The sequence below is a fragment of the Pteronotus mesoamericanus genome, unplaced genomic scaffold (assembly GCF_021234165.1).
Source record: "Pteronotus mesoamericanus isolate MK-2021 breed Mesoamerican mustached bat unplaced genomic scaffold, CSHL_Meso_final contig_702, whole genome shotgun sequence".
NCBI lineage: Eukaryota > Metazoa > Chordata > Mammalia > Chiroptera > Mormoopidae > Pteronotus > Pteronotus mesoamericanus.
The window spans coordinates 5,064,492-5,088,097 of NW_026555239.1; the positions used below are offsets into that span (position 1 = coordinate 5,064,492).

Consider the following 23,606-nt stretch of genomic DNA (forward strand, 5'->3'; position numbering starts at 1 on the left):
GTGCGCGCCGGGTCTCGAGCCCACGGCCCCGCGGCATTTCCACTGAGAGGAGGGGCCGGTCCGGGCCGTCACTGAACGAACCGCGTGGGTGGATGCCGGTGGCCGCACTGCACTGAGCTTGCAGGCCAGCTGTATAAAACAAGTGCGCCCGTGTCCTGCGGCCGCTGAAATAAAAATACCACGGACCGGGGGCTTAAACAACAGACGTCTATTGTCTCACCGTCTGTGTGTCTGTCACTGTGTCCAAGTTCCCCCTTTTTATAAGGACACTGTCACTGGATTCGGGCCCACCCTATTGCCTTCATCCTAACTTGATCATCGGCAAAGACCCTCCTCCAGTGCGGTCCGTTCGCAGGTGCTGGGCGTTAGAGCTTCAGCATCTTTTGCAGGGCGGGGGGCACAGCTCAACCCACAACAGTGACTTTTTGCCTGATGCATTGCTGTATCAATGGTGGGTGTGACTTGATTTACAGCGGGGCCGTGCCTGCCTTTGCTGAAATATTCGAGTAATGTGGACAGTGTGACACCTCGCTGTGTTGAGTGGCTAATTCTAGGCCCTGGGGCCGCCGCGGCTCCGTTACAGCAGATCTTTTAGGGACTTGGCTGTATCGATGAGTGTCGTTCTCTTCTTCAAAATGGTACAATGAACACCGAGCTGTTAGGAGTTGCACAGACGGGCCTTCCTGCCTGACATTCCCAAGAAGACAAACTGCTCCGCGCCCCCCGAGAGAAGGAGGGCCTCTGCCTGCACCTAACGTGTCTTTGCCTGTCTTGCCCTCAGCTAAGGTGTCTCAGGCGGAGGAGGAGCAGGAGGACCCATACCTGAACGACCGCTGCCGAGGTGAGGCCCGCTTCCTCTCCGGGGCCATCTGGGAGTTCACAGTGGGGCCAGCCGGGCAGGGGATCGGCCTCAGGCGGTGCCCGGTGCACCGCGGGCGGCCCTGTGACCGGGAGCCCCGCTCCGCTGTAAGGCACTCCGTCTGTCTTCTCCGCACTCCTGGGCCCCCCTCCCTTCCCGCGCCTCCCCGCGGGGCCTGGTGCGCCAGGGCGGCAGAAGGTGGCCTTAGAGAAGGAGCGTAGGTAGGGTAAGCGCGGGCCGTCTGGCCTCCTCACCCAGGGCCCTGGGTCGCTAAGGGGAGCCGTTTCTCTCAGCCTTGAAGGGGCCTGAGAAAGTGGTCTCGCAGCCTTGAGTCTGGGTCCGATACACGGTTCCCACAGCCCTGAGTGGGCCGCGTGCGTGGTACGAAGCTCTGGTGCTGACGGTCTGCGGGCACCCTGCCGGCTTTGTTTGTTCTAGAACTTAAGAAGGTAGGGGCTTCTCACTGGGGGCACAGACAGACACGCAGGGGAAACACAAGGGCTCGCAGTGGGTGCCACGCAGAGGGGCCAGGTGACATGTAGTGTGACACGCAGCGTGCAGCGTGCGTGGATCGTCCACCCTGGAATAAAGGCATGGCAGGCATCCCCGCGGCTCCGTGACTATTCTGTCTGCACGAATCCCACGAACCCGTCCAGCCCGGGATGGTCAGTCGCCATGCAAGGAGTCCAGTGAGAAGCTGATGTTAAAAACCCTGCCCCCACAGTGCCCACCTGACTGTGCTCTGTGAATGGAGGGCACAGCTTCCCCCAAGGCTGGAGCCCCTGGGCGCGTAGCGGGGGGGTGCGGTGCGTGTTATCTGACCCTGGGTTCTGAGGTCCCAGCGGTAAGATTTGTTCGGGAGACATTTGCGCATTTAGAGTCGGAGGGCCTTGCAGGTTTGTTTTTTCCTATGATAAAAGTTTATGTCTCCTTCATGGGACACGCTGGCCTGTTTGGATTGGCAGGTCCGCTCCGCAGGTTCCTTCAGCAGCCTGCTCTGTGGCTGGGGCGTGGATTAGAGAGCCCGTTTAAGCGCCACATGGTGTGTGCGGCTGGTACACAGGCCTGGGGCGGGGTGGGGAGGCCAGGGAGCCCAGAAAGCCTCCTCACCGGCTCCAGGAGGGATTGGAATTGGAAGGTCTTCCGGGGGCAGGCTGGTTTGCAGTGAGTGAGGATGGGTGTGCTGGAGAGTAAGGTGGGGGGCGCTGGGGGCGGCAGGGTGGAGAGCGAGGGACGGGCGAGACCGTGGAGAGCGGGGCGGGCCCCAGGCACGGGGCAGCAGTCGTGCTGTGCCCGGTCGGATCTGCGCCTGGTAGAGGTTGTCCCGTGAGATGTGCATCCTGCAGGCTGCCCTGCGGGAAGTGTGGCTGGAGGGGTGGGCGGGCGGCCCCGGGGCAGGGTGAGCGGAGCCAGCTGGCGGCCGGAGCCGAGGCGGGCATTGTGGGATCGGGGGCAGAGTTTGGCCTGAGAGCGACGTGGGGGGCAGAGGAGGCCTCTTCAGGGCCCCGCTGCCCCGTGGGCCTGGCCCCTCGCTGTCTGTGGCCACGTCGCACTCTTGTCTGCCTCGCCCCTTCCAGCTCCACTGCAGCTGCAGAGCCCGCCTTGCATCTGCCCGATTTGCAGGCCAGGGCTGGGACCTGGAGCAGCAACGCCAGGCGCTCAGAGCCAGGCCCCGGGGGCCTCCCGTGGGAGGGCGGCTGCTTGGGCTCCAGCCTGGGGAGCCTGCCTTTCTGGGTCAGTGCCCCCTGAGGCCATTTTCTCAGGCCCTGTCCAAAGACAGCTGGAGTGGCACCCGGCCGGGGGCGCCCCGGGCTTCGGGCTCACAGCGGCTCTGGTTGCAGGCGGCGGGCCCTGCAAGCAGCAGTGCCGAGACACGGGCAAGGAGGTCGTCTGCTCCTGCTTCGTGGGCTACCAGCTGATGCCCGACGGCTTCTCCTGCGAAGGTAAATGTCGCCGTGCTCCTGGGGACAGCTCGACAGCCGGCCACTGCACTTGGGAGCCTCTGCCTCGGCCTGAGACGTCGGGGCAGGTCCCGCTTTGCACAACTCAGGGCCCCATTCGGGGGACCCAGGACCGGCTTCCCAGCATCCCCCGGAGCCTGCACCGCATGCTCTCACCTGGGAGAAGGCAGACCCCGTGCCGGCAATGAGGGTTGGTCTGGGGTCTGACTGGGCTGTGAATCCGGGATCTGCTCACAGCCTCCCTTGGCCCCTCGCTGTGAGGTGGGGAGATGGTGGAATTGATAGCCCTTAGAGGGTTCTTAAGGGTCACATGACTCCAGTCTGTCCTGGCTCTTTGCCAGGAGCGATTGACCCAAAGCTTATCCGGGGAGGAAAGCCATTGCTTTGAATCATGGGAGCGCCCAGGACTCCAGTCCAGGGCACAGCCCGAACACGCCGTGTGTGGGGTCTTGATGGGTGTCGGGGACCCGGCCACGCTGCCCTCTGGCAGCACCGCTGTTCCTGCCGCTGACCCCTGCGTCGGTCCCTCTCTCCTAGACGTCAACGAATGCATCACGGGCAGCCACACCTGCCGGCTTGGAGAGTCTTGCATCAATACCGTGGGCTCTTTCCGCTGCCAGAGAGACAGCAGCTGTGGGACTGGCTATGAGCTCACGGAGCACAATGACTGCAAAGGTATAACATGGTCCGAGTCGAAAACCCTCACCTCCTGGGGCCAAGCTGTGTGACGGGAGAGGCGGCTGTGGGCTCCCCGGGGCTGGGCTCCGTGGTGCGCTGCACCGCGGCGGGTTTACCTTCTGTACCTGAACGCTGAGTCAATAACATTGCCAAATTTGCATGTACGAAAAGGCTCAGAGCACGATCACTTAAAGTCAAGACTTGGGGTAAATTTCAGGCGCTCACATGTGCATGTTACAAAATACATACGTACATGTATTTATATATATTTTGCACAACAGCTGCCTTCTGTCTGATTGCAGGCTTCCTTGAAGTTCAAAGCGCTCTTCCTCTGCATAAAAACACGGCAGCTCTGGCTGCCGGCCTCCCTGCCAAGCCATAGAAGTTATTTGGCAGATAAGGCTTTGATGAGGACCTGGTAGAATATAGTTTTGTGCCGAGTGTTTCCAGCCCTTCAGACAGCAAAACGCTTTTGTAAAAATGTTGGATGAGTTATGAGGGCTGCTCAAAAGCACGGCACACCCTCCTGACGTCTCACCCCACCCCTGCGGACGCGCTGGGTGGTTCCGCCCCTGCGGACGCGCTGGGTGGTTTGGACCCTGAGAACGCAGGGGCCCGGCCAACTGAGTCCACACTCAGTTGAACGTCTGACAGCTATGAACTTCAAGGGAGGGCAGCCAGCACTCAGATCATGACAATCACCATTGTTCCTGTTTGGAATATTGTGACAACTTCAGAATGAATGAGTTTATAGAGACAGTGTTTATTGCCATGAAGGTCATTGCTTGATGATCTAAACAAAACATGCACATGGCCTGAAATAAAAAAAAAAACAACACAACACCAAAAACCCACACATATTGCCAGGAAAATGCCTGGGTTATTTATTATATAACAGAGAGTTTGCCTCCTAAGAGCCTTGGGGGAAAAAAAATCAGCGTTTTAAGTCTTGGCTAATTTGGGCCCTTTTTGTCTGGGGCCTCTCTGTGGAAATGTTTTGGGTTATAGTCTGAGTAATGAGCATTTTAAAACAAACAAACAAACCCACCTTGTTGTGATTTTAAAGTGTTGTAAGAATGCTTCTGGCAGGACTCTCGCTAACCATCTCCTTTTTTTATGATGCACCAGATATTGACGAGTGTGACAGTGGTATTCATAACTGCCTCCCCGATTTTATCTGTCAGAATACTCTGGGATCCTTCCGCTGCCGACCCAAGCTGCAGTGCAAGAGCGGCTTTATACAAGATGCTCTAGGCAGCTGTATTGGTAAGACTCTGCCGCCAGCTACGGGGTCCCCCAGGTGCGGCGAGCGACCCTTCGAGAAGAGGGGGGCTCATAGCGTCTGGATCAGGGGTCGGCCAGCTTTTTCTGGGATGGGCCGGATCCCACCTATGTGAGGCGCTGCAGGCCGGACGGGCTCTGCGGTAGCTGCTCCGCTCTGCCATTGCAGCTGGGAAGCATCCACAGATATGTCAACAGACGGGCAGGGCTGCGTCCCAATAAAACTTTATTGACAAAGGCCATTGGCAGGCTGGCTTTGGCCCCGGGGCTGCATTTTAGTTTAGCAGCCCCTGGTGCGGACCAAAGAACTTGAGCTTTGGAGTCCGACACCTGGCTTTGAACTAAGGGGCCTAAGGTGATTCACTGCCTCTGAACTTCCGTTTTCTTCCCTGTCGAGTGGGAACGATCACAGTGTCTGGCTGGAGGCGAGCCTTAAACAAGGCGATTGTGAAGTGCCTAGTATATAGAAAACTGTTTTAAAAAGTAGTCTGTATTAGTAGTCAAATTCATTGACACAGCGTAGAATGGTGGTTAACGGGGCGGTGGGGGACGGGGCGTTCGGGTTCAAGGCCACAGAGTTCCAGGGGAGGGAGTGCGAAGCGCTGCGGGCGGTTGGTGGTGGCAGTTGCACACCAGTGTTCATGCACCTAATGCTGCTCACGCCGCTCACCTGTACGCCGAACAGTGGTCAAAAACCCTTTATTTAACTCCCCCAGGATAGTTAAAGACAAACAGAACAGCCACCCTTGGGATAGAGGCACCCTTGAACCCGCCCCCGTCTTTGCGCCTAAAGCTCCCCTTTCATCCTGTCAGGGAGGCGTCTAAGCTGTGGGGGCCTCAGGCGGCCGTGCGTCCCTGAGGGGGCCCAGCTCTCCCAGGGCTTGGCAGGGAGGGCGGCCCCGCCCGGGCCTGCTGCCTGCCGGCGGGGGGCCGTGGGGGAGGCTGGCGTCCACCGGGGACGGAAAGCCCGACGCACAGCGTAGCCGGGCCGATTTCCATGATGCAGGGACATTTGGGAGTCCCAGCCCGCCAGTGCCTGGTGGTTCTGTGGGGGCCTCAGAGCCGACGTCTGCTCGCTCGGGGCAGCCTCAGCTTGGCCCAGGGTAGGGCGGGGTCTCTCTTTGTGGCACATAACCCTTGTCACCAAGGGCAGGATTCTGTTAAAAATTACTTTTATTTCAAATGTTATATACATTTTTATTTGCCAAAAGGCAAACGAAACCTAAGTACGAAGCTAAGGAAAAGCTTCTTTGCTCAGGGCCGTCCTTGCGCTCTCTGGGCTCCTGCTTTCTCGAGACACTGTGATTTTATGAAAATGGGGCAAACTGTTCTGCCACTTGCTTTTTTTCCCCTCCTCACTTAACAGTACAGAGGGATATCACTTTATTTTATTTTCTTAAGTTTTAGCAAGAGTTTACTTATTTATTTTTGGAGAGAAGGGAGGGGAGAGAGAGAAACATCGATGTGTGAGAGAGACCTCAGTTGGTTGCCCCTGGTAGGCTCCCCGATGGGGCGCTGAGCCCACAACTCAGGCCTGTGCTCACCAGCGGGGCTCTGCTCCCTGGAGCGCAGGATCTCGAGGGGCACCCGAGTTCCCACAGCAGTTTGGAAGCGCAGCTCTTGCTGGGGAGTGCAAGACGCAGAGGGGAGGGCGTGATACCATCACCGAGCCTGCACTTACCCTTGACTCCAGGTAGAAGCCCTGAGCTTTCCTGTAAACTCAAGGGCTGGACAGCAACTGTCAGCCTGGCCGGCTCAGGGCCTCTGCCGTGGCTCCGCACGCCGTCTCGCATGATGGGCGAGGAATGCGCTTTGCTCCAGTAAACTTGCTTTACTAAACAGGGTCGGGGCAGGGGAGCCCGGCTCCAGACCTGCGTGGGCCCCCACTCCAGCCTCGAGCGGGGGCTTCCTGTTTGTAAAACGCAGATAACATCCCAGCCCCGCCTGTGCAGGCTGGCTGCCGTCCTGGCAGGAGTCGCCCGGAGGCTTCCGCGCTCCGTGAGGTGCTGGGCCGCTCTGCGGGGCCCACTCCACGGGCAGACGGAACCAGGCTCCGAGCCTGTCTGAGGACGGTGGGCGCGCCCGGGGGCGGGACATCCGGTCCCTCTTTTGTCCTTCAGCCCAGGGGTCCTCGAGCGCCACTGTCTTCTCTTTGTCCCCGCAGGGGGTTTGTAAGTGTCTGTCAGAACAGGTAACTCTTAAAAACATGTCCTTTTAGAAGACGCCCCAGTGGGAAGTCCAGCCTGTGTGGTCTTGCACTGGTTTGAGTGCGCGGAGGGGACAGGTGTGTGACCCAGTGCGCCGTGTTTACTGGTCCACGCCTGCTGGGGGTGGGTTCATCACAGGTGGCCGCCCCTCAGTCCCTGTGTCGGGCGTGTCCAGTCAGGGCATGTCCTTCCTGCCGGCCCACATTAGGGAAGGCTGCTCCGAGGCCGGACGGGAGGTGTCATTGAGTGGGGGTCCTGAGCTGGGCATTAAAGGAGACGTGTTACCCTGGCCGGGCGGCTCGTTTAGTTGGAGCGTCATCCTGTACGCCAAAAGGGTGTGGGTTCAATTCCTGGCCAGGGCACATGCCTAAGTTGTGGGTTCAATCCCTGGTTGGGGCGTAGACAGGAGGCAACCAATGGATATTCCTCTCTCACATCAATGTTTCTCTCTCTCTCAAATCAATAAACATATCTTTAGGTAAGGAGTAAAAATAAATGCATAAATAAATAAATAGAGAGGCGTGCTTCCCAGGCAGGCGCGGGAGATGGCCTACCAGGCAGGGGCGGTGTGACTCCAGGCACGAGGGCGGCAGGCCTGCGGCTGGGGCCGGGGCTGGGTGACGGCGTCCGGGGGCCTCTGCGGTGGTTTGCAAAGCGGAGGGGCGCGGGCTCGGCGGCTGGGTGTGCGGACGCGCTCCATGGCTAACCGCACGGCGTCCCTCTCTCTCTCCCGCTGCAGATATCAATGAGTGTTTGAGTGTGAGCGCCACGTGCCCCGTCGGGCACACGTGCATCAACACGGAGGGCTCCTATGCGTGCCAGAAGAACGTGCCCAACTGTGGCCGTGGCTACCATCTCAACGAGGAGGGGACCCGCTGTGTGGGTGGGTATGAAACAAGGCAACTGATCGGAGATGGAGTTGTCTCTGCTCCCGGCGCAACCCTCCCTTCTGTGACAGGGGAGACTAGATCCTGTAACCAAGCCCTTTCTGCCTGTCCGTCCATCCGTCCCGCTGCCGATCTCCAAGCAGAGGCCTCTCTGGTCCGCTGCCTGGACTCTTGCAGTAGAATGCCAGCCCACCCCCTGCCTCCGGCCTTGTCCTTTCACTCTGTCCGGTCATCAGGACCCAAAAGCAGTCTTGCCGCTCCATGCGCACAGTCTGCATGGGTGACAGGCAGGGGACAGATGCCCCCGCTTACAATGCAGTCATCCTGGGCTGGCCCCCGCCTCACACACCATATAGACCAGATGACACAGGTCTGGCTGCTCCCCAGACAAGCCTGGCCCTTGCTTCTGCGCGGTTCCCACGCCCGCCTGCTCCTTCCGGCCCGGGACCCAGGGCCCGGATTCCTGCTGGCCACAGGGCTCTTCTTCCCTCTCACCCCCAAGCACTTCCTTGGCGCCTGCCCAGTCCCCGGGCACTTCTGCCTTAACTAAGGTCGCTGCTGGCCGGCCAGAGCAGGAGTCCCCTGCGGGTAGGGGTCGGCTGTCTCCCTGGCAGGGGCCCCCCACACAGTGGGTGCTCCATGAAGCTGTGTTGAAGCCTAAATGATGCTACTTTGTCACGTCCATTTCGCTTTGCTGCTTGCTTTCTATATTCGGAAAACACACACACTAAAGGGTTTCCAATGTCTCCTCTCTTCTGTAAGATGTGGATGAGTGCTCGCCGCCCGCTGAGCCCTGTGGCCCGGGGCACCACTGCGTGAACACCCCTGGAAGCTTCCGCTGCGAGTGCAACGCTGGTTACTATTTCGACGGCATCAGCAGGACGTGTGTGGGTATGTGGGCGTCCCCATAGGCTTCGGGGGGGTCTGGCTGGGTGACTCTGAAGAGAACCAGCCCGTGGTCTCCCGAGGTGAACATGGTCTGCTCCTCACCTCGGAACATCGGGGGCAGGCCACCCCAGAGCAAGGCCCCCGCGGCCAGAGACCCAGCCCAGCCCCAGCCCCGCGGTGCCCTCCGGCTGCGGGCCATTCTCCCGCCCGCACAGCAGGTGCTCTGCGTCACTTCGGTCTGCCGCCGGCTTATGAGGCCCAGCCCACTCTACAAATGCCCAAGAGATTCGCAGTTTCCCAGAGATTCTCGCCGGCCTGCAGGGCTGCAGGGCCGCAGGGCCACTGGGCCCCGAGCCATGCACGGAGCTGGGGCAGCGAGACCCAGAGGCAGCATGGCAGCCCGGCCACCAGGAGTGGGGGCAGACCCTGCTCACGGGTGCCTGCCACCCCCAAACCGGGGGGACGCTCCTTCAGGGTTCCAGAGTAGAGAACTTGGGGGTGGACGCACACCCAGACGTGCCCCCCGGAAGGAGCAGGGGGCGTGCCCAATGGAGCCTGACTTTCTGCTGACTTGCCCTGTTCTGGGGACAAGTCTCTGCCTTTGTCCTCTGAGAAATGAGGCTGAAGGACGCGGGGGCAGGGGGAGGGGCACGTGACGCCGCCCTGGGAGGTCGTGGCCGCTGAGCTGCCGCCGCCGCCACTCTCTTTCAGACATCAACGAGTGCCGGCGCTATCCCGGGCGCCTGTGCGGCCACAAGTGTGAGAACACGCCAGGCTCCTTCCACTGCAGCTGCTCCGTGGGCTTCCGGCTGGCGGCCGATGGCCGTTCCTGCGAAGGTGAGGGGCCGGGGCCACCCCGTCAGGACTGACGCACACTTGTTTCTGAGCACATATTAAATGACGTGTTAGTGGGGGATGTGCCTATGAAAGGTGGCTTGTCAGAAGCGACCGCCCCAGCTCTCCTGCGCCCTGGAGGGGCTGACCACACCGGCCTGCGCACGTGGGGGTAACAGGCCGGCTAAGACAGGCAGAGAGGGTGGGATCTGGGGTTTCAGAGCCGGCCATGCGTCCACGTGACCTCGGGGGCCTCACGGGGGACCTGGGATGACATGTCAAAGAGAAACCAAGGCTGGGCAGGTCTAGGCTGTTGCAGCAGGGGAGACACCTCAGAGTCCATTGGCCTCGACTCTGCCAAAGCAGAAGTGGGGGTGCTTTTCCGTGCTGGGGCGTGCTCAGGGAGCGCTCGGGGCGCGGGCCGAACGACTGGGCCAGCTCGCCTGCCCACTGGCCGCCCCCCCCTCCAGGAGGCGGGTGGAGCACACGTCACGTGCCGGGTCCCGCCCTTAAGAAAGACATTCCTGGGTGGTAGAAAGTACAGCTCAAAGGGACCGGAAAGGGACTCCCACTGGCGAGATTTCCAAATGCAGTGCGTCTAAGGGAAAGGGAAGCGAGGGCCCGGGTCGGGCTGGCTGCTGCATGCGGTGAATGCCCTGGCGGTGTTGAGTGCGCTCAGGCAGCTGTTTTAAGGGGGCCTGAGGTCGTCATCCTAGGGACCCAGAATTCGGCCACACAGAAGCCATGCCAGCTGCTCGGGTCTCTGGGCGTGCGGGGTGGAGCCTGGACGGACGCATGGGTGCCGAGCGTCCTGGGTTCTCAGGCAGCACTGACTTCCGCTGAGGGGATGGACCGAGACGAGGCCACCGGTGTGTCCAGCAGGGGGTCTGGCACACAGTGGGCGCTCAGCAGATGTCACGTCGTCTGCGGGGATCAGGCTCAGACGTCAGCAGGGATTGAGTCCTTGGACAGCCCCTGGCGATCCCCCATGTTGCCCATGAAGCCCTGGTCTGCGCAGTGACCGAGGGCTGCTGGTGGAGCTGCTCACACCTAGACGGAGCAGGCCTTAAAACTCTGGAGTAAGAAGAATGTGATTGACCACAAAAGTCCGAGTTGCCGGGATGGGCTCGGCTGTCCCTAAATCCCAGACAGGAGGCTGGACCATGTGTCATGTGCCTGGGGCCGGGGCTTTCCCCCGAGATTCTGGGGTTTGTCCCCACGAACCAGGCCGAGCGCACGTATATTGGCAAGGAACCAGATGCACACCTGGGGGCCCTTCAGGCCGGGGTTCAGATCCGGCTCTGCCACGTTTATGCCTTGAAGGAGTAACTGGGCCTTTCTGGGCCTCTGTGCTCTCATCTCCGCACGGGGCCGTCAGGACCCGCCGTGCAGGGGTCGCGAGGAGGAGACGCGATGAAGCAGGCAGAAAGCAGTCATGCCCGGTGCAGGTGGGGTGCAGGCGGGGTGCAGGCGGGGTGCAGGCGGGGTGCTGGCAACAGGGAGGCGGCGGGTGGTGGTGTCATTATCGTTCGTGGCTTCTGCTGCCCCTGGTTACCCTAAATGACTGAAAAGTAGGCATTCGTGTCTGTGTTGGCAACATTGTGGACATCACACCAGGGCCTGACCGGCCTCGCCACAGTATTCCGCTAAGCTTGCACAAAGCTCCCCCCACCCCGCCCCTGCAAAGGTGTGGCAGAAGCACACGGTTCCTGCCTTCAGGGAGTGTCTCAGCAGGTGACAAGGAACCATGCTGGGCAGAGGCGAGCAGGTGCGGCCCAGCCCTGTGAGTGAGGCTGCGGGGATAAGAGGCTAATGGGCCTTCTCAGTTGCTCCCCCTCCTGCCCTGCTAAGAATTAGCAGTAAATCAACATGAGAAGAGACTTCTGGGCAGAGGCTGGCAAACTTGTTTTCCTAACAGCCACATAGTAAATATTTTGGGCTCTGCCAGCCACCGTCTGTTGAAAGTACTCACCTCTGCCACTGCAGGGTAAAAGCAGCCATAGACGGTGGGAAATGAATGAGTGCGGCTGTGTGCCAATAAAACTTTATTAACAAAAACAAGTGGGGGGCCAGATGTAGGCTGGTCCCTGCTCTAAGCAAAGGGAAGAGACTAGCAAGAGCCCGGGGTTGCTGAGTGGCCTGGGGAGTCCCGAGCATGCGAGTATTAGGTGTCAGCGTAGCGACAGGTCCTCCCTCAGTGCAGAGGAGAACATGGTCAGGTTTCCTCCCTCTGAGAACTAGAAAGCCTCCGGTGCCCAGGTGGCAGCCCGACTGGAAGTAGCCGAGGCTGTGGCTGTCGCCCCGTCGGGAGCCAGTGCAGCTTGCCTCAGGCCGTGGCCAGGATGGAGAATCCAGGCCCATCAGCCGCGGGGGGCTGGGGGAGGGGCCTCAGGCCACCCCAGCCGGGCTGCAGCCCCACGCTCGGGACCTCCGCCTCTCCAGCTGTGTTGACCTGAGGGAGGCACTGTGCTCCCGGCCCCACCAGGGACGAGGGACATGGCTCTGAGCGGTGACCCGGGGGACTCTCTCTTCCAGACGTGAACGAGTGCAACAGCAGCCCCTGCAGCCAGGAGTGCGCCAACGTCTACGGCTCCTACCAGTGTTACTGCCGCCGAGGCTACCAGCTCAGTGACGTGGACGGGGTCACCTGCGAAGGTGGGCGCCGCCCTTTCAGGCTGGCGGGTGGTTTGTTTTCCCCTCCAACTGAGACGCGCCTGAGCGTCCTTTACCCACCATCGAGAGTGAGGTTTGGGAAGGAGCAAAGCCGCTCGCCCCGGTTTTCTTTCATCAGTACGTACCGGCGGTGAGGGCTGTGGGCCCCCCGAGCAGGGCTGGGCGGCGCTGTGTGGCCCAGCAGTGAGGAGGGGCTCCGGGACCAGCCCCAGCCCTGACTTTTGAAAGCCCCTCCCCAGCCTGGGCGCCCCTCCTCTGTAGTGTGAGGGTTCACCCTGGACACTCTCAAGGACTGGGAGCGGCGCCAGAGGGTGAAACCCGGAGCTGAGTCAGACGCGCTTCCTGCAGCGCCCGGCCCAGCGCGGCACTTAGAGCAAGGCCACTGTGAGCGTCTATGCTCTCCCCGTGGGTGGGTATTTTTTATTAGCTCGTGTACAGTAATTAGCATGGGGATGCACTGGCGGCCAGCCCTGGTGGTGTTCTGAGCCCTTGGCCTGTCCCCTCTGCTCAGCTCCCCGTCTGCCTCCTCTCCCCACCCATGCACACGTCACACTGTGAACCTGCTGTGTGGCCCGAGGCTAGGCCCGCCCTCTCTGGGCCCTGAGTCCCCTTCGGACGTGATGATCTCTGAGGCCGCCGCAGCCCCCGCACTTCGAGGGTTCTCGTGTCCCGCGGGCCCCGTGCTAGGGAAAGGCAGCCCAGGCCGGGGCCGCCCAGGACGCTGAGCGTGGGCCTTGCCCTTGCAGACATCGACGAGTGCGCCCTGCCCACCGGGGGCCACATCTGCTCCTACCGCTGCATCAACATCCCTGGGAGCTTCCAGTGCAGCTGCCCCTCGTCCGGGTACAGGCTGGCGCCCAACGGCCGCAACTGCCAAGGTGAGCGTGCGGGGCCTCCTGACTTGCAGGGCCGTGCCCGGGTGCTCTACAGGTCGTGGCGAAGGCCAGGCAGCCCCCGCTGGGGGACGCGCCTCCCTGACCGGGGCCACACCACAGGTGGGGTGCATTTGGGGAGGGGAGGCCTCTCCCTCCGAGGTGTGTCCTGGGCCCAGCTGCCGCCAGCACACCTGTCTTCGAAGCATGGGCGCTGCACCCTCATGCCTTGCCCTGGGCAGCCCCAAGGGGGCTGGAACGGGGGGGCCAACAGCCTTTAGGACGATGCCCTCCAGGGAGGAAATGGGAAGTCCGTGCCCAAGGGTCCCATTCCGTGGCATAGTGCCACCTGCTCCGTTTTCCTTCAGTCATTTGACAAACCCTTGCTGTGGGCCAGACCTTGCCAGGGTCGGATGGTGGAGGCCAAGGTGCTGATCCCTGCCCAGACGAGGGGAGGGTGTTGCCGGTGTGTGACAACTCCAGGGTCTCGAGGGGTCTGAGGGCTTCACTGGGGTTGGGGTCGGCTCTGGCACAGGCTCAGGGAGAGCGGCCACTCAGCTCCCATATCGGACACACTCTAGGGTCACCCTGCATCCTGCGACTGTTCTTTTGGTAACAGAGCGGGCGCCAAGTAGACATTTGTGAATGAATGGTACGGAATGGAAACGTGGCCCCGTCTCTGGGAACGGCCCCAGAAGCTGAGTCACAGAGGCTGGGTCTGCCTGGCGCCTTCCTCCCGCCCCCCCACCCCCGCCCCGCCACTGCCTTGAGCTGGCGACCCGGAGGCCCCAGAGGCCCCGGTTCTGCAGATGTCATCTCTGGTCTTGCAGAAGGTGACTTTGATCCAAGGCAACAGCTGCAGCGATTCCTGGGAGGGCCCCGCTCAGCTGGCCCGCAGCACTGGGTGGGAGACACTCTGTTTTCGCCTTTCCAGCAGAGCGAATGACTTCCCTGCCCCTGGCCAGGTGCCCCCTCCTGCCTTCCGCAGCTGGACCCTGCCAGACACGGCAAAAAACACATTCCTGAGCCTCGGCCTTGGAGATTAGGAGTGCGATTTTGCCACCAAGGCCAGGCATTTGACCCCGGTTCAGAGACGCTTCCTGGCTCAGTGATGTGCCCTGGACCCCACCATCTGGCTGCTCCAGAGAATTCTGGGAAGGGGAACAGCCCCTGGTGTCCAGGGTCCAGCCCAGATGTCACTGACCCTGGACACCGGGCACAACGTAGAATCCCATGAGGCCTTGGGACGCCCATCCGTAACATGGGGCTCCTTCCTTGCCGGGATGCTGTGAGGACGATGAGCCTCGGAGCGTGGAGAGGCGCTCACTGGTTAGAGCAGCGGCCTTGGTGCCAGCCTGCCTGGTTCAAAGCTCGGCTCCGCTGCTTACGCAGGGTCTGACCTTCGGCCAGCTGCTCCCTCGAGGGAGGGTGACAGTACATACTTCAATGAATTCTTAAGAGAATTTAAAAAACTCTTTGAAGCTTTTCCAAGGCCATCAGAGTGTTAGCTGTAATTGTTGTTATGCTCATTCCAGGGACTGAATAATACGTAAATGCTCTATAAATACAAACGTCCTATAAATTAAAGAGCGGGCACATTGCTCCAGAGAGCGGCCCGCAGCGGGCGGGAACAGCCCGACCCCCACCCCGACCCCGACCCCCGCTAGTGGGAGGCCCGAGCACCGCACCCCCCGCCCCCGTCGGTGGACCTGCTCAGGTGGTCTTGGCCTTCACTCTCTTGCTTCGGGGTCTCTTGCAGACATTGACGAGTGTGTGACCGGCACACACAACTGCTCCATCAACGAGACCTGTTTCAATATCCAGGGCAGCTTCCGCTGCCTGTCCTTCGAGTGTCCAGAGAATTACCGTCGCTCCGCAGACACGTAAGTCCCTCAGCCCGCGGTTGTCTGTCTGTGCCGGCCTCCTGGGGGCCCGGCTCCCGCCTGGGCAGGTGGTTCATGAGCTGCACCCTCCTGCAGGGGTCTTGGGGGACTCGAGGACCCCTGGTCCTCAGGCCTCTAAATGCCAGTGGGACTGGTCCCAAAAACCAAGGCCGTGGCCTCCAGGGAGCTGGAGGCTGGCGGGCCTGCCCCCTGAGCAGCCTGTGCATGGAGCCTGGCAGAACCCTGGCCCCCTGGTTTCCCAGCTGAAACTCGGGCAGGGGACAGCTCTCTGGGCCTCTGTGTCCTCTTCTGTGAGACACAAGTGTCAGGATGCTCTGCATCAGATGAAGGTAGTGACAACTCCGGGTGGACGAGCGTGACGTGTTGGGGCATCCTTATTAGGCGAACCCATCTGAAAGCCAGACTCTGTCCAGCCCGGGGACTGTGGGACTCGCGCGGAAGATCCTGTGCCCTCAGTCTGAAGCTGTGTGTCCGTACGTCACTGTAAGCTCGCTCCCTCCCAGGCCACTGGTTGTCTGCTGGGGTGTTGGGTGCCGCTTCCTTAGGGAGTATTGGGGACCCCAGGTCTCATCACATACCACCCCACCCTGATTTTATTGGGACGGCCTCGGCGAGGCCCACGGTCAGCTGTTTCAGGACAAGCTCCGCGGCAGGAGGCAATCTCAGGAGCATGGGTTCCTGACCCCTCTCTCTGTGGAAGTGACTCACAGCCAGCACACAGCCAGGCTGACTGTGTGACTTGGCCTCTTGCTCTTGAGCCTGCTCCTCCCTCCTGAGGGTCAGTGCCTCCTTCGTGGGTGGTGCCCAGGCCCCAGCGTCCCCTGGCTCCACCCCAGGCCCTGGCCGGGCCTCCTGTGCGCTGACCCCCGGAGCAGGTCTCAGGCGGTTGCCACCCACCCTGACTCCGGCAGTCCTCTGCATCCTTCCCAGCCTCGCCACCTCCCCCGGGCCTGCTCTCTGCCCCCAGCATGTGTTTTGTCTGCTCGGAAACCCACCCCCTTGCTTCCTTCCTGGGCCCCGGTGAGGGAGAAGCCACTCCAGAACTGGCTTCACGGGTGCACAGCCTTCCAAAGAGGCTGCGGTTGCTCAGGGGCCCCGCGGGCAGGCACGGCGCTCCTCCGCGTGGTTAAGGAAGAGCTGTGTCCGTAACTTCGGCTGTGCTGCCGTTTGCCATTGTAAGTCCCCTTGCTTTCACAGCTCTGTCCACCTCTGCCGTGTGCCGCTGCCCTCTACCTCACACACAGCCACGAAAGCAAATGGGGGGAGGCATTCCGGAGAGATCTTGGCTTAGGAGCCAGGCCACTTGGGTTTGCCTTCCAGCTCAGTCCATTCCACTTTGACCTTGACAAAGTCCCTTGACCTTGACCGGAAGCGGGTCTCATGAGCGTCTCAGAGCCTCCATTGTACAGGGAGTGGGGACATCGCCCTCCTGGGTTCCTGTAGGTGACCTGCAATTGTGGGGCAGAGCCCACTCCGTAAAGCTCGCTCTGGGTCTACCTCCTGCGGGGCGTGCGTGGGCACCCCAGGCATCCTTCACTGCGGTCCTGTGGCTCTCCTGCTCCTCAGGGCTGTGGCCTTGGGCCAGTCCCTCGGCGCCCCAGGGGCCGTGTCACACCTGCCTGGCAAGGCCTGAGGACGGGGAAGGATGCGCAGCAACGAGCTCCAGGCGCCCAGCCTGGTGCTCAGGAAACGGTGGTGAGGAGGGCGAGGAGCCCCCCGCGGTCTTCCCCAGGACAGAGCCAGTCAGAAGGCGCCTCAGCCTTCTCTCTCTCTGCGCTCGGTCTCCTTCTGGGCAGGGTCCCTGGTGACCAAGGGGCAGTAACTGGCGCATGACCAGCAGGCCTGGCCACAGCCCGCAGGGCTGGGCCTGGCGGACCAAGCAGGCTGTTAGGATCCTAACCGCGCAGTTCCCTCCTGCCCACGGGAGGGATGTTCAAAGTGTCCCAGGGCCTGGGCGGGGACTGCAAACATTCTCTTTATCTCCTCAGCGGGTCTGGCCCCTGAGACTTGTGGTCTTGGAAGCCAGAGCAGGGCTGGGTGGCCTCGGCTGGGTGGCCTCGGTTTGGACGGCTCTTGGCCTGAGGGTGTACTTGCCAGTGGACAGGGGGGGTGAAGGCCTGCCCTGGCCGGTTCCTGGGGCTTGTCTCCAAAATGACAAGTGTGTGAAAGTCAGGGACAGCTGCGATCACTGAGCAGCCTGGGAGTGGCCAGAATGGCCATGTGTCCCAGGAGGAGGGACTGAGCCTCAAGGACCTTTTTTCTCTCGTACGTGGTGGCTTTCCAAGTTACATTTTCACATAACTGGGGTGCTGTGACTCCATGTGGTGAAGTGAAAAATTGGGGCACATTTTTCTCATGAGCATGATGAGATAGAAGCCGGGGCACGGGGTCCCGCGGGCCTGCCTCTCCCGCACTCTGTAGTGGGTGTGGTGACAACAGACCCTCCTCAGTGTAGATGCATCGGTCGCCAAAGACTTGTGCCGTTCCCGGTCTGACAGGAGGTTTGCCAGAAACGCTGATTAGGTTTCTGGGACGCTTCGGGAAGGCCGGGGTACAGCAGGAGGGGACAACTGGCGTTGGGACTGACCAGGGCTGTGTTGGTTGGTGCACATTTACTAGACAGGTCGTGGGTGTCGAGCCCATCCTGGGCACTGGAGATAAAGTCAAAGAGCCACAGCCACGCCCTTGGGAAGCTACGGGTCTAGAGGGCGTCGGGCCCCAAAATGCCCGGTGTGAGGGGGGCTTGGGATGCTTCTGGTTACTGACTCTGTGGGACTGGGAGTGTGGGGACCATTGAGGAGGAAGGAGCGTCCGGCTCTCTGGAGAGTGGTGGCTGCGGGAGCTGAATCAGGGCATCACACACACTTCACATTCTCCACCTTCCACACATGCTGCGTTCGTGTTTCCAAGTCAAAACCCTGTCCTTGGGCAGGGAGGGGATGGGCGGCAGGCAAGTGGGAAAGTTCAGCTCACACAAAGGAGACTCTAGCGCCACCTGCTGGCCAGACCCACCTGCTGGCTTTCTGAAGGGGGGCGGTGTGTTTGTGTGTGTGCGCGCAGGCGCGTAGAGGCTTTGAAGTGAGACAGGCCCCCTTTGCCTCTGCCACTGACTACAGACTGTGGAGTCATGGCCTCGCTGAGCAACAGTCTTCCGGTCAGTAGAATAAGGAGACCGATGTGGGACAGTGAAGTGAGCTAGTGGAAGGAGAAAGCCCGAGGGACCAGCGCGATGTCCCGCAGCGTCCCGCAGGGCCTCCCACATCACCTGGAGCACTCCCAGCTGGCCTGGACTTAGGTGTCTCTGGAACTGGGCTGCCCCTCAGCAGCACCCAGGCCCTCCTTTTCCCCTCCTTCTCCCCTCTGCCTCTGGGTTCCCTGCCATGCATGACCCCCCTTCACTGTTCCTGATCCTCACATACCTGTAGTGCCATGGAGCTATGGGCTGTCTTTCTAAACACAGAATGGCCAAGTAAATGGAAGGGTTGCTATCAGTCCTGACAGAGGACCTGGAAATAGGATGTAAAAAGAGACCACACTCACAATAACTGCCAGCTTGAGGCATGGGAACCTAAAAAGCTGATAGGGAGACCTGAGGGAAGACTTGGACAGTAGATGCTCCTGACGGCAGAATCCACACACAGTCAAGATGGCGGAACCTCCTGGGCCGTGCTCTGCCAAGTCCTGGGGGCCCTGCACCTCGACTCTGCTTCCTTAGGCTGCTGTCTTCATTGTGGGAAGGGCCTAAAGTTCAGGTGGCAGAAGATAGCCCCTGTCCTCATCCTATCACAAGAAGTTAGAACTTGTCTCCCTCCTGTCACGAGAACTTAGGAGCTATCACCATTCTTTCATAGGAAGTTAGAACCTATAACAGGAATTTAGAATCTGTCTCCCTCCTGTCACAGGAAGTTAGGAGTTATCACCATTCTGTCACAGGAAGTTAGAACCTATAACAGGAAGTTAGAATCTGTCTCCCTCCTGTCACAGGAAGTTAGAACCTGTCTCCCTCCTGTCACGAGAACTTAGGAGCTATCACCATTCTGTCATAGGAAGTTAGAATCTGTCTCCATCCTGTCACAGGAAGTTAGGAGCTATAAAAAATTTAGAACCCGTCTCCCTCCTGTCACGGGAAGTTAGAACCTATAACAGGAATTTAGAACCTGTCTCCATCCTCTCACAGGAAGTTAGAACCTATAACAGGAAGTTAGAACCTGTCGCCCTCCTGTCACAGGAAGTTAGAATCTGTCTCCATCCTGTCACAGGAAGTTAGGAACTATCACCATTCTGTCACAGGAAGTTAGAACCTATAAAAAATTTAGAACCTGTCTCCCTCCTGTCACAGGAAGTTAGAACCTATAACAGGAATTTAGAACCTGTCTCCATCCTCTCACAGGAAGTTAGAACCTATAACAGGAAGTTAGAACCTGTCGCCCTCCTGTCACAGGAAGTTAGGAGCTATCCTCATCCTGTCACATGAACTTAGGAACTATCACCATTCTGTCACAGGAAGTTAGAACCTATAACAGGAAGTGAGAATCTGTCTCCATCTGTTACAGGAAGTTAGATCCTGTTTCCCTCCTGTCACAGGAAGTTAGAAGGTGTCTCCATCTCCTTTCTGAGCCCTGGCTGGCCCTGTGGACATAGACAGGGAATTGAGCCTGGAGCACAGGTCTAGTGAAGGGGAATGGGGATCAGACCTCACACCTAAGCACAAATCTGGCCTCCTCACTCTGTGACCTTGGGAAGGTACTGACTCTTCCAGCCTCAGTTTCCTCATTTGAAAAATGGCGCCCCACCCACCCTCACAATGCAGTGGCAGTGATCACACCAGGAAATGTATGCTGGTGAATAGCCAGCAAGCACTTGATAAATGACAACCACCATGGCTACTAGTGGCAAAGATGATCCCTTCTGGGGCCATCTCCGCAACCCCCCAAGTGCCCCGTGGGGCCCTGACCACTGATGGGCCGGGGCCAGGAGCCTGGATGCCACTCAGAGGGCAGGGTGTGCCTGGTGAGCGCAGCCCGGGGTGGGGCTCTGCCAGTGAGAAGGGGACGCACCTCAGTCTGGGCACACCCCTTGGCCCCAGCCACCCAGCGCCCCCTGGGGGTGTTGGAAGAGGCTAGTGCCTGAGTCAGCAGCCCCGAGGCCCACGGCACCTCCCACAGGTGAGTGAGGGGTGCTCTTCCCATTGACTGAACTGGCAAGAGGGGCGGCGGGAGGCCCTGCTCAGCGAGCTCCCGCTTCCCCGCGCTCTGTTGTTTCTCTGCTTGCTGAATGGGCCCTAACCCTCTTCTTGTCTCTGTCCACTTTTCTTGCAGCCGCTGTGAGCGCTTGCCCTGCCATGAGAATCAGGAGTGCCACAAGCTGCCTCTGAGAATAACCCGCTACCACCTCTCTTTCCCCACCAACATCCAAGTGCCCGCGGTGGTTTTCCGCATGGGCCCCTCCAGTTCCGTCCCTGGGGACAGCATGCAGCTGGCCATCACCAGCGGCAATGAGGAGGGCTTTTTCACCACCCGGAAGGTGAGCCACCACAGCGGGGTGGTGGCCCTCACCAAGCCCGTCCCTGAGCCCAGGGACTTGCTCCTGACCGTCAAGATGGACCTCTATCGCCATGGCACCGTCAGCTCCTTTGTGGCCAAGCTTTTCATCTTTGTGTCCGCAGACCTCTGAGCACTTGCTTTGGGCCCTGGGGCTCTCTCTTGTCGCTTTCCTAACCCTCCTTGCCGGGATTTGAATAAAGTTTAGCAGATGATCCCACCCCGCATGCCTTGCGTGCCTTGGTTTTATTTGGTGCGGTTGGGAGTCTCTGTGTTGCTTATCATCTGGGGTGAGCTGGACACTTGCTGCTGTCCTGTGCCCGCAGCGGGTGACTGAGGGTTGTTTTCCATAAGGGGGTGCACGCCTGGGAGTGTCTGTTGATGGAGGTCACTGTATGTACCTCCTGGGAACCCAGGCGAGGGAAGAACAAGGTTCCGAGCACCGAGTCCGATGAGTTCTCTCTCCTCCGTTTTGAGCCCAGAAGTTGAGGTGATGATGGAGAAGGGCCCTCAGAGCGCAGCGAGCTCCATCCCCTTTCATTTTACAAATGTGGAAACTGAGGCCCAGAGAATGGGAGGAGCTTGGCCAAGGTCACATGGCCTATGTGTGGCAGAGCCAGGCTTCAGGCTCCAGCTTGGTTTCCTTGCTATGTGTCGCCTGGAGCTGAACATGTCATGGAGGCAAAACAGAGGGCGGTGGGGGCGGGGAGGGTGTGCACATGCGCACGTGCAAAGCAAGTTTGCTGTTCATCCCACGAGAAGCCTGACTTCGTGGTGGAAAACAGAGCACTGGATGTGGCTCTTGCTGAAGTGAGGTCAGCGCGTCTGCTGAGAATGTGTCCGAGCCGGGAGGGGGCAGTGAACGCGCTGCTCGCGGGAGCCACTGGGTGGTCGTCCGGCCCAGCACAGGCATTGCCTCCAGGCTCGTGAGGCAAGTGTCGGCCACTGGGAGACTCAGAGAGGGTGAGGGATTTGCCCAAGATCACACAGCTGGCGTTCGTCCCTCGGGTTGCGGACTGCGCAACTCCGACTGTCCCGCTCTGTCACCGCACCTCCAGTGTGGCCTCTGACCCACCTGCCTCCCTCCCTCTCCACCACGATCCCAGCCAAGCCACTGTCCCCAGTGGGTCCTTCAAGGACCTGCATGATTTAGTTCTGTGTGCATCTTCACTCTTACCTCACATGGTTGTCCACTTGCTCACTTCCCTCTGGCCCCACTGACAAGCTCTTTGCTGCCTCAGGTCCTTTGCTGACGCTTTGTGGCCTGCATGTGGGTTAAACTGCAGCTGAAGTGTCTTCTCAGAGAGGCCTTCCATGGGCTTACGCGTCTTCTGTCAGTCTTTCTCCTATTGCTCCCTTTGTGGTGATTATCACAGTTCTTAACGGCCATTCCTTCTGTCTCCCCCCACCCCCGACCCCACCCCACCCGGAAAGCTCCGTGAAGGCGGGGACCAAGTCTGTCTCATTCAGTGCCGTGTCCCCAGCTCCTAGCAAGATGCCTGGCACATAGCAGGGGCTCTGTCCATGGATTATTTTGGAAATGAGTAAAACTACACCCAAGGCCATGGCAGGTATACGGTAGGCAGTCAGTGAGTGTTGGTTTCTTTACTCATTGGTCGGTACTGGAGTGTTCGTTTGGATCTCAATTTAGATGGGGAGTGAACGTTCAGAGGGTTTGGATGTACCCAAGGTCCTCGATGTGTAGAGCTGCCATCCCTTCTGACTCCCAGACCTGCATGCATCTGACTGAGTCACTGTACCAAGCCGAGCTCCCAAGGGGAAAGGATCATAAACGTGACTGTCGTTATGATGATGATGGCAACAACTCTGACTCGCATACTGCTCGCTGTGGGCCAGGCCCTGTTCCAAGCACTTCACTAACCCTCACGACAGGCTTGCAGGGAAAGCCCTGTGACGACCCCCATTTCACAACGAAGACGTGGAAGCATAGAGAGGTTCAGTCGCTTGCCCAGAGTCCTCGCAGCTGGCACTGGGGGTCTGTGCCCGGAAACACCGCTCATGCCGCCTCAAATGCTGTGAAGAGGCAGGGTTGCTGGGATTAGTCTGTGCCAGGCAGGTGTTCCCCCAGCCTTGTCTCGGGAAGCCTGGGCACCAGCCCTATCTGTACTTTCCAAGGACAGAGTGGGACATTTCGTGAGTTACAGAGGGAGGCAGCGTGGTGTAGAGGAAAGAGCTGCAAAGTCAAATGGGGCAGTGGGGGCCGAGTGTTGAGCACAGAGGTTCCGGGAAGACGGAGGGTGCAGCCCCGAGTGTTCGCAGCTCTCCGGATCCCAACCAAACCACACAGAACGACTAGGTGAGGAATGTTTAAAATCCCTGGACTGCGTTTACAACTAAACAAGGTGACAGCGTACCCCACGGACCCCAAAATACAGTTCATGCCCACCTGCGTGGGCTTGGCATGCATGCAGGAGAAAGCAGTGGGAAACCCCAAAACAGTTCACGAGTATCCCGTACAGAGCCTGGTAGACCGATCTGGGGACAGCAGTTGAGACTGGGAGTTGTTTTGCCCCCTCCCCCCGCCATCGGCTGTGTGCGCAGGGGCTCATGGAAGGATTAGAGAGCGATCCAGCCAGTAGGAGTTCTTGCAACTGAACCACCAGGGGTTCCCTGAAGCGCAGGATCTCACACTATGCGAAAATTGCTGGAGATAAAGCAGGAAATTGAGCAGAAAAGACACAATAGGGACGATGGGGATAGAAGTCCAGGTTACAGGAAGATCAGAGAGCAAGCTGCCAAAAATGACAGACGAGGGAGCTCTCTGAAGTTAGAAAACAAAACAAAGGGTGGGGGAGGACCCAAACCCCCCACTCTGAACCATGCCTCTTCCAAAAATTTTAGGAAGACTAGTTTCACATAAAAACATTCAACCGAAAGCTGCGAAGGTTAAATCTCCTACAAAGTTATTGTAAGAAAAAGAGAGACTAGAACAGATGAACATGCCTCTGGGTAATGAAAATTCCAGAAGGACATGCTCGCGGACCAGATTAAAACTGTAGCC

General features: G+C 59.5%; 1 protein-coding gene across 1 annotated transcript in view; it reads left to right on the top strand.

The window, feature by feature from the left end:
- FBLN1 (fibulin 1) overlaps positions 1–23,606 on the top strand; it is a 66,013-nt gene that overhangs the window by 21,161 nt on the left and 21,246 nt on the right. Inside the window, exons 5-14 of the mRNA XM_054582520.1 lie at positions 782–841; positions 2,701–2,802; positions 3,358–3,495; positions 4,627–4,764; positions 7,726–7,869; positions 8,636–8,764; positions 9,473–9,598; positions 12,131–12,250; positions 13,015–13,146; positions 14,900–15,023. Of these exons, the coding sequence (XP_054438495.1) occupies positions 782–841; positions 2,701–2,802; positions 3,358–3,495; positions 4,627–4,764; positions 7,726–7,869; positions 8,636–8,764; positions 9,473–9,598; positions 12,131–12,250; positions 13,015–13,146; positions 14,900–15,023 (1,213 nt within the window). The remainder of the gene's footprint in view (positions 1–781; positions 842–2,700; positions 2,803–3,357; positions 3,496–4,626; positions 4,765–7,725; positions 7,870–8,635; positions 8,765–9,472; positions 9,599–12,130; positions 12,251–13,014; positions 13,147–14,899; positions 15,024–23,606) is intronic.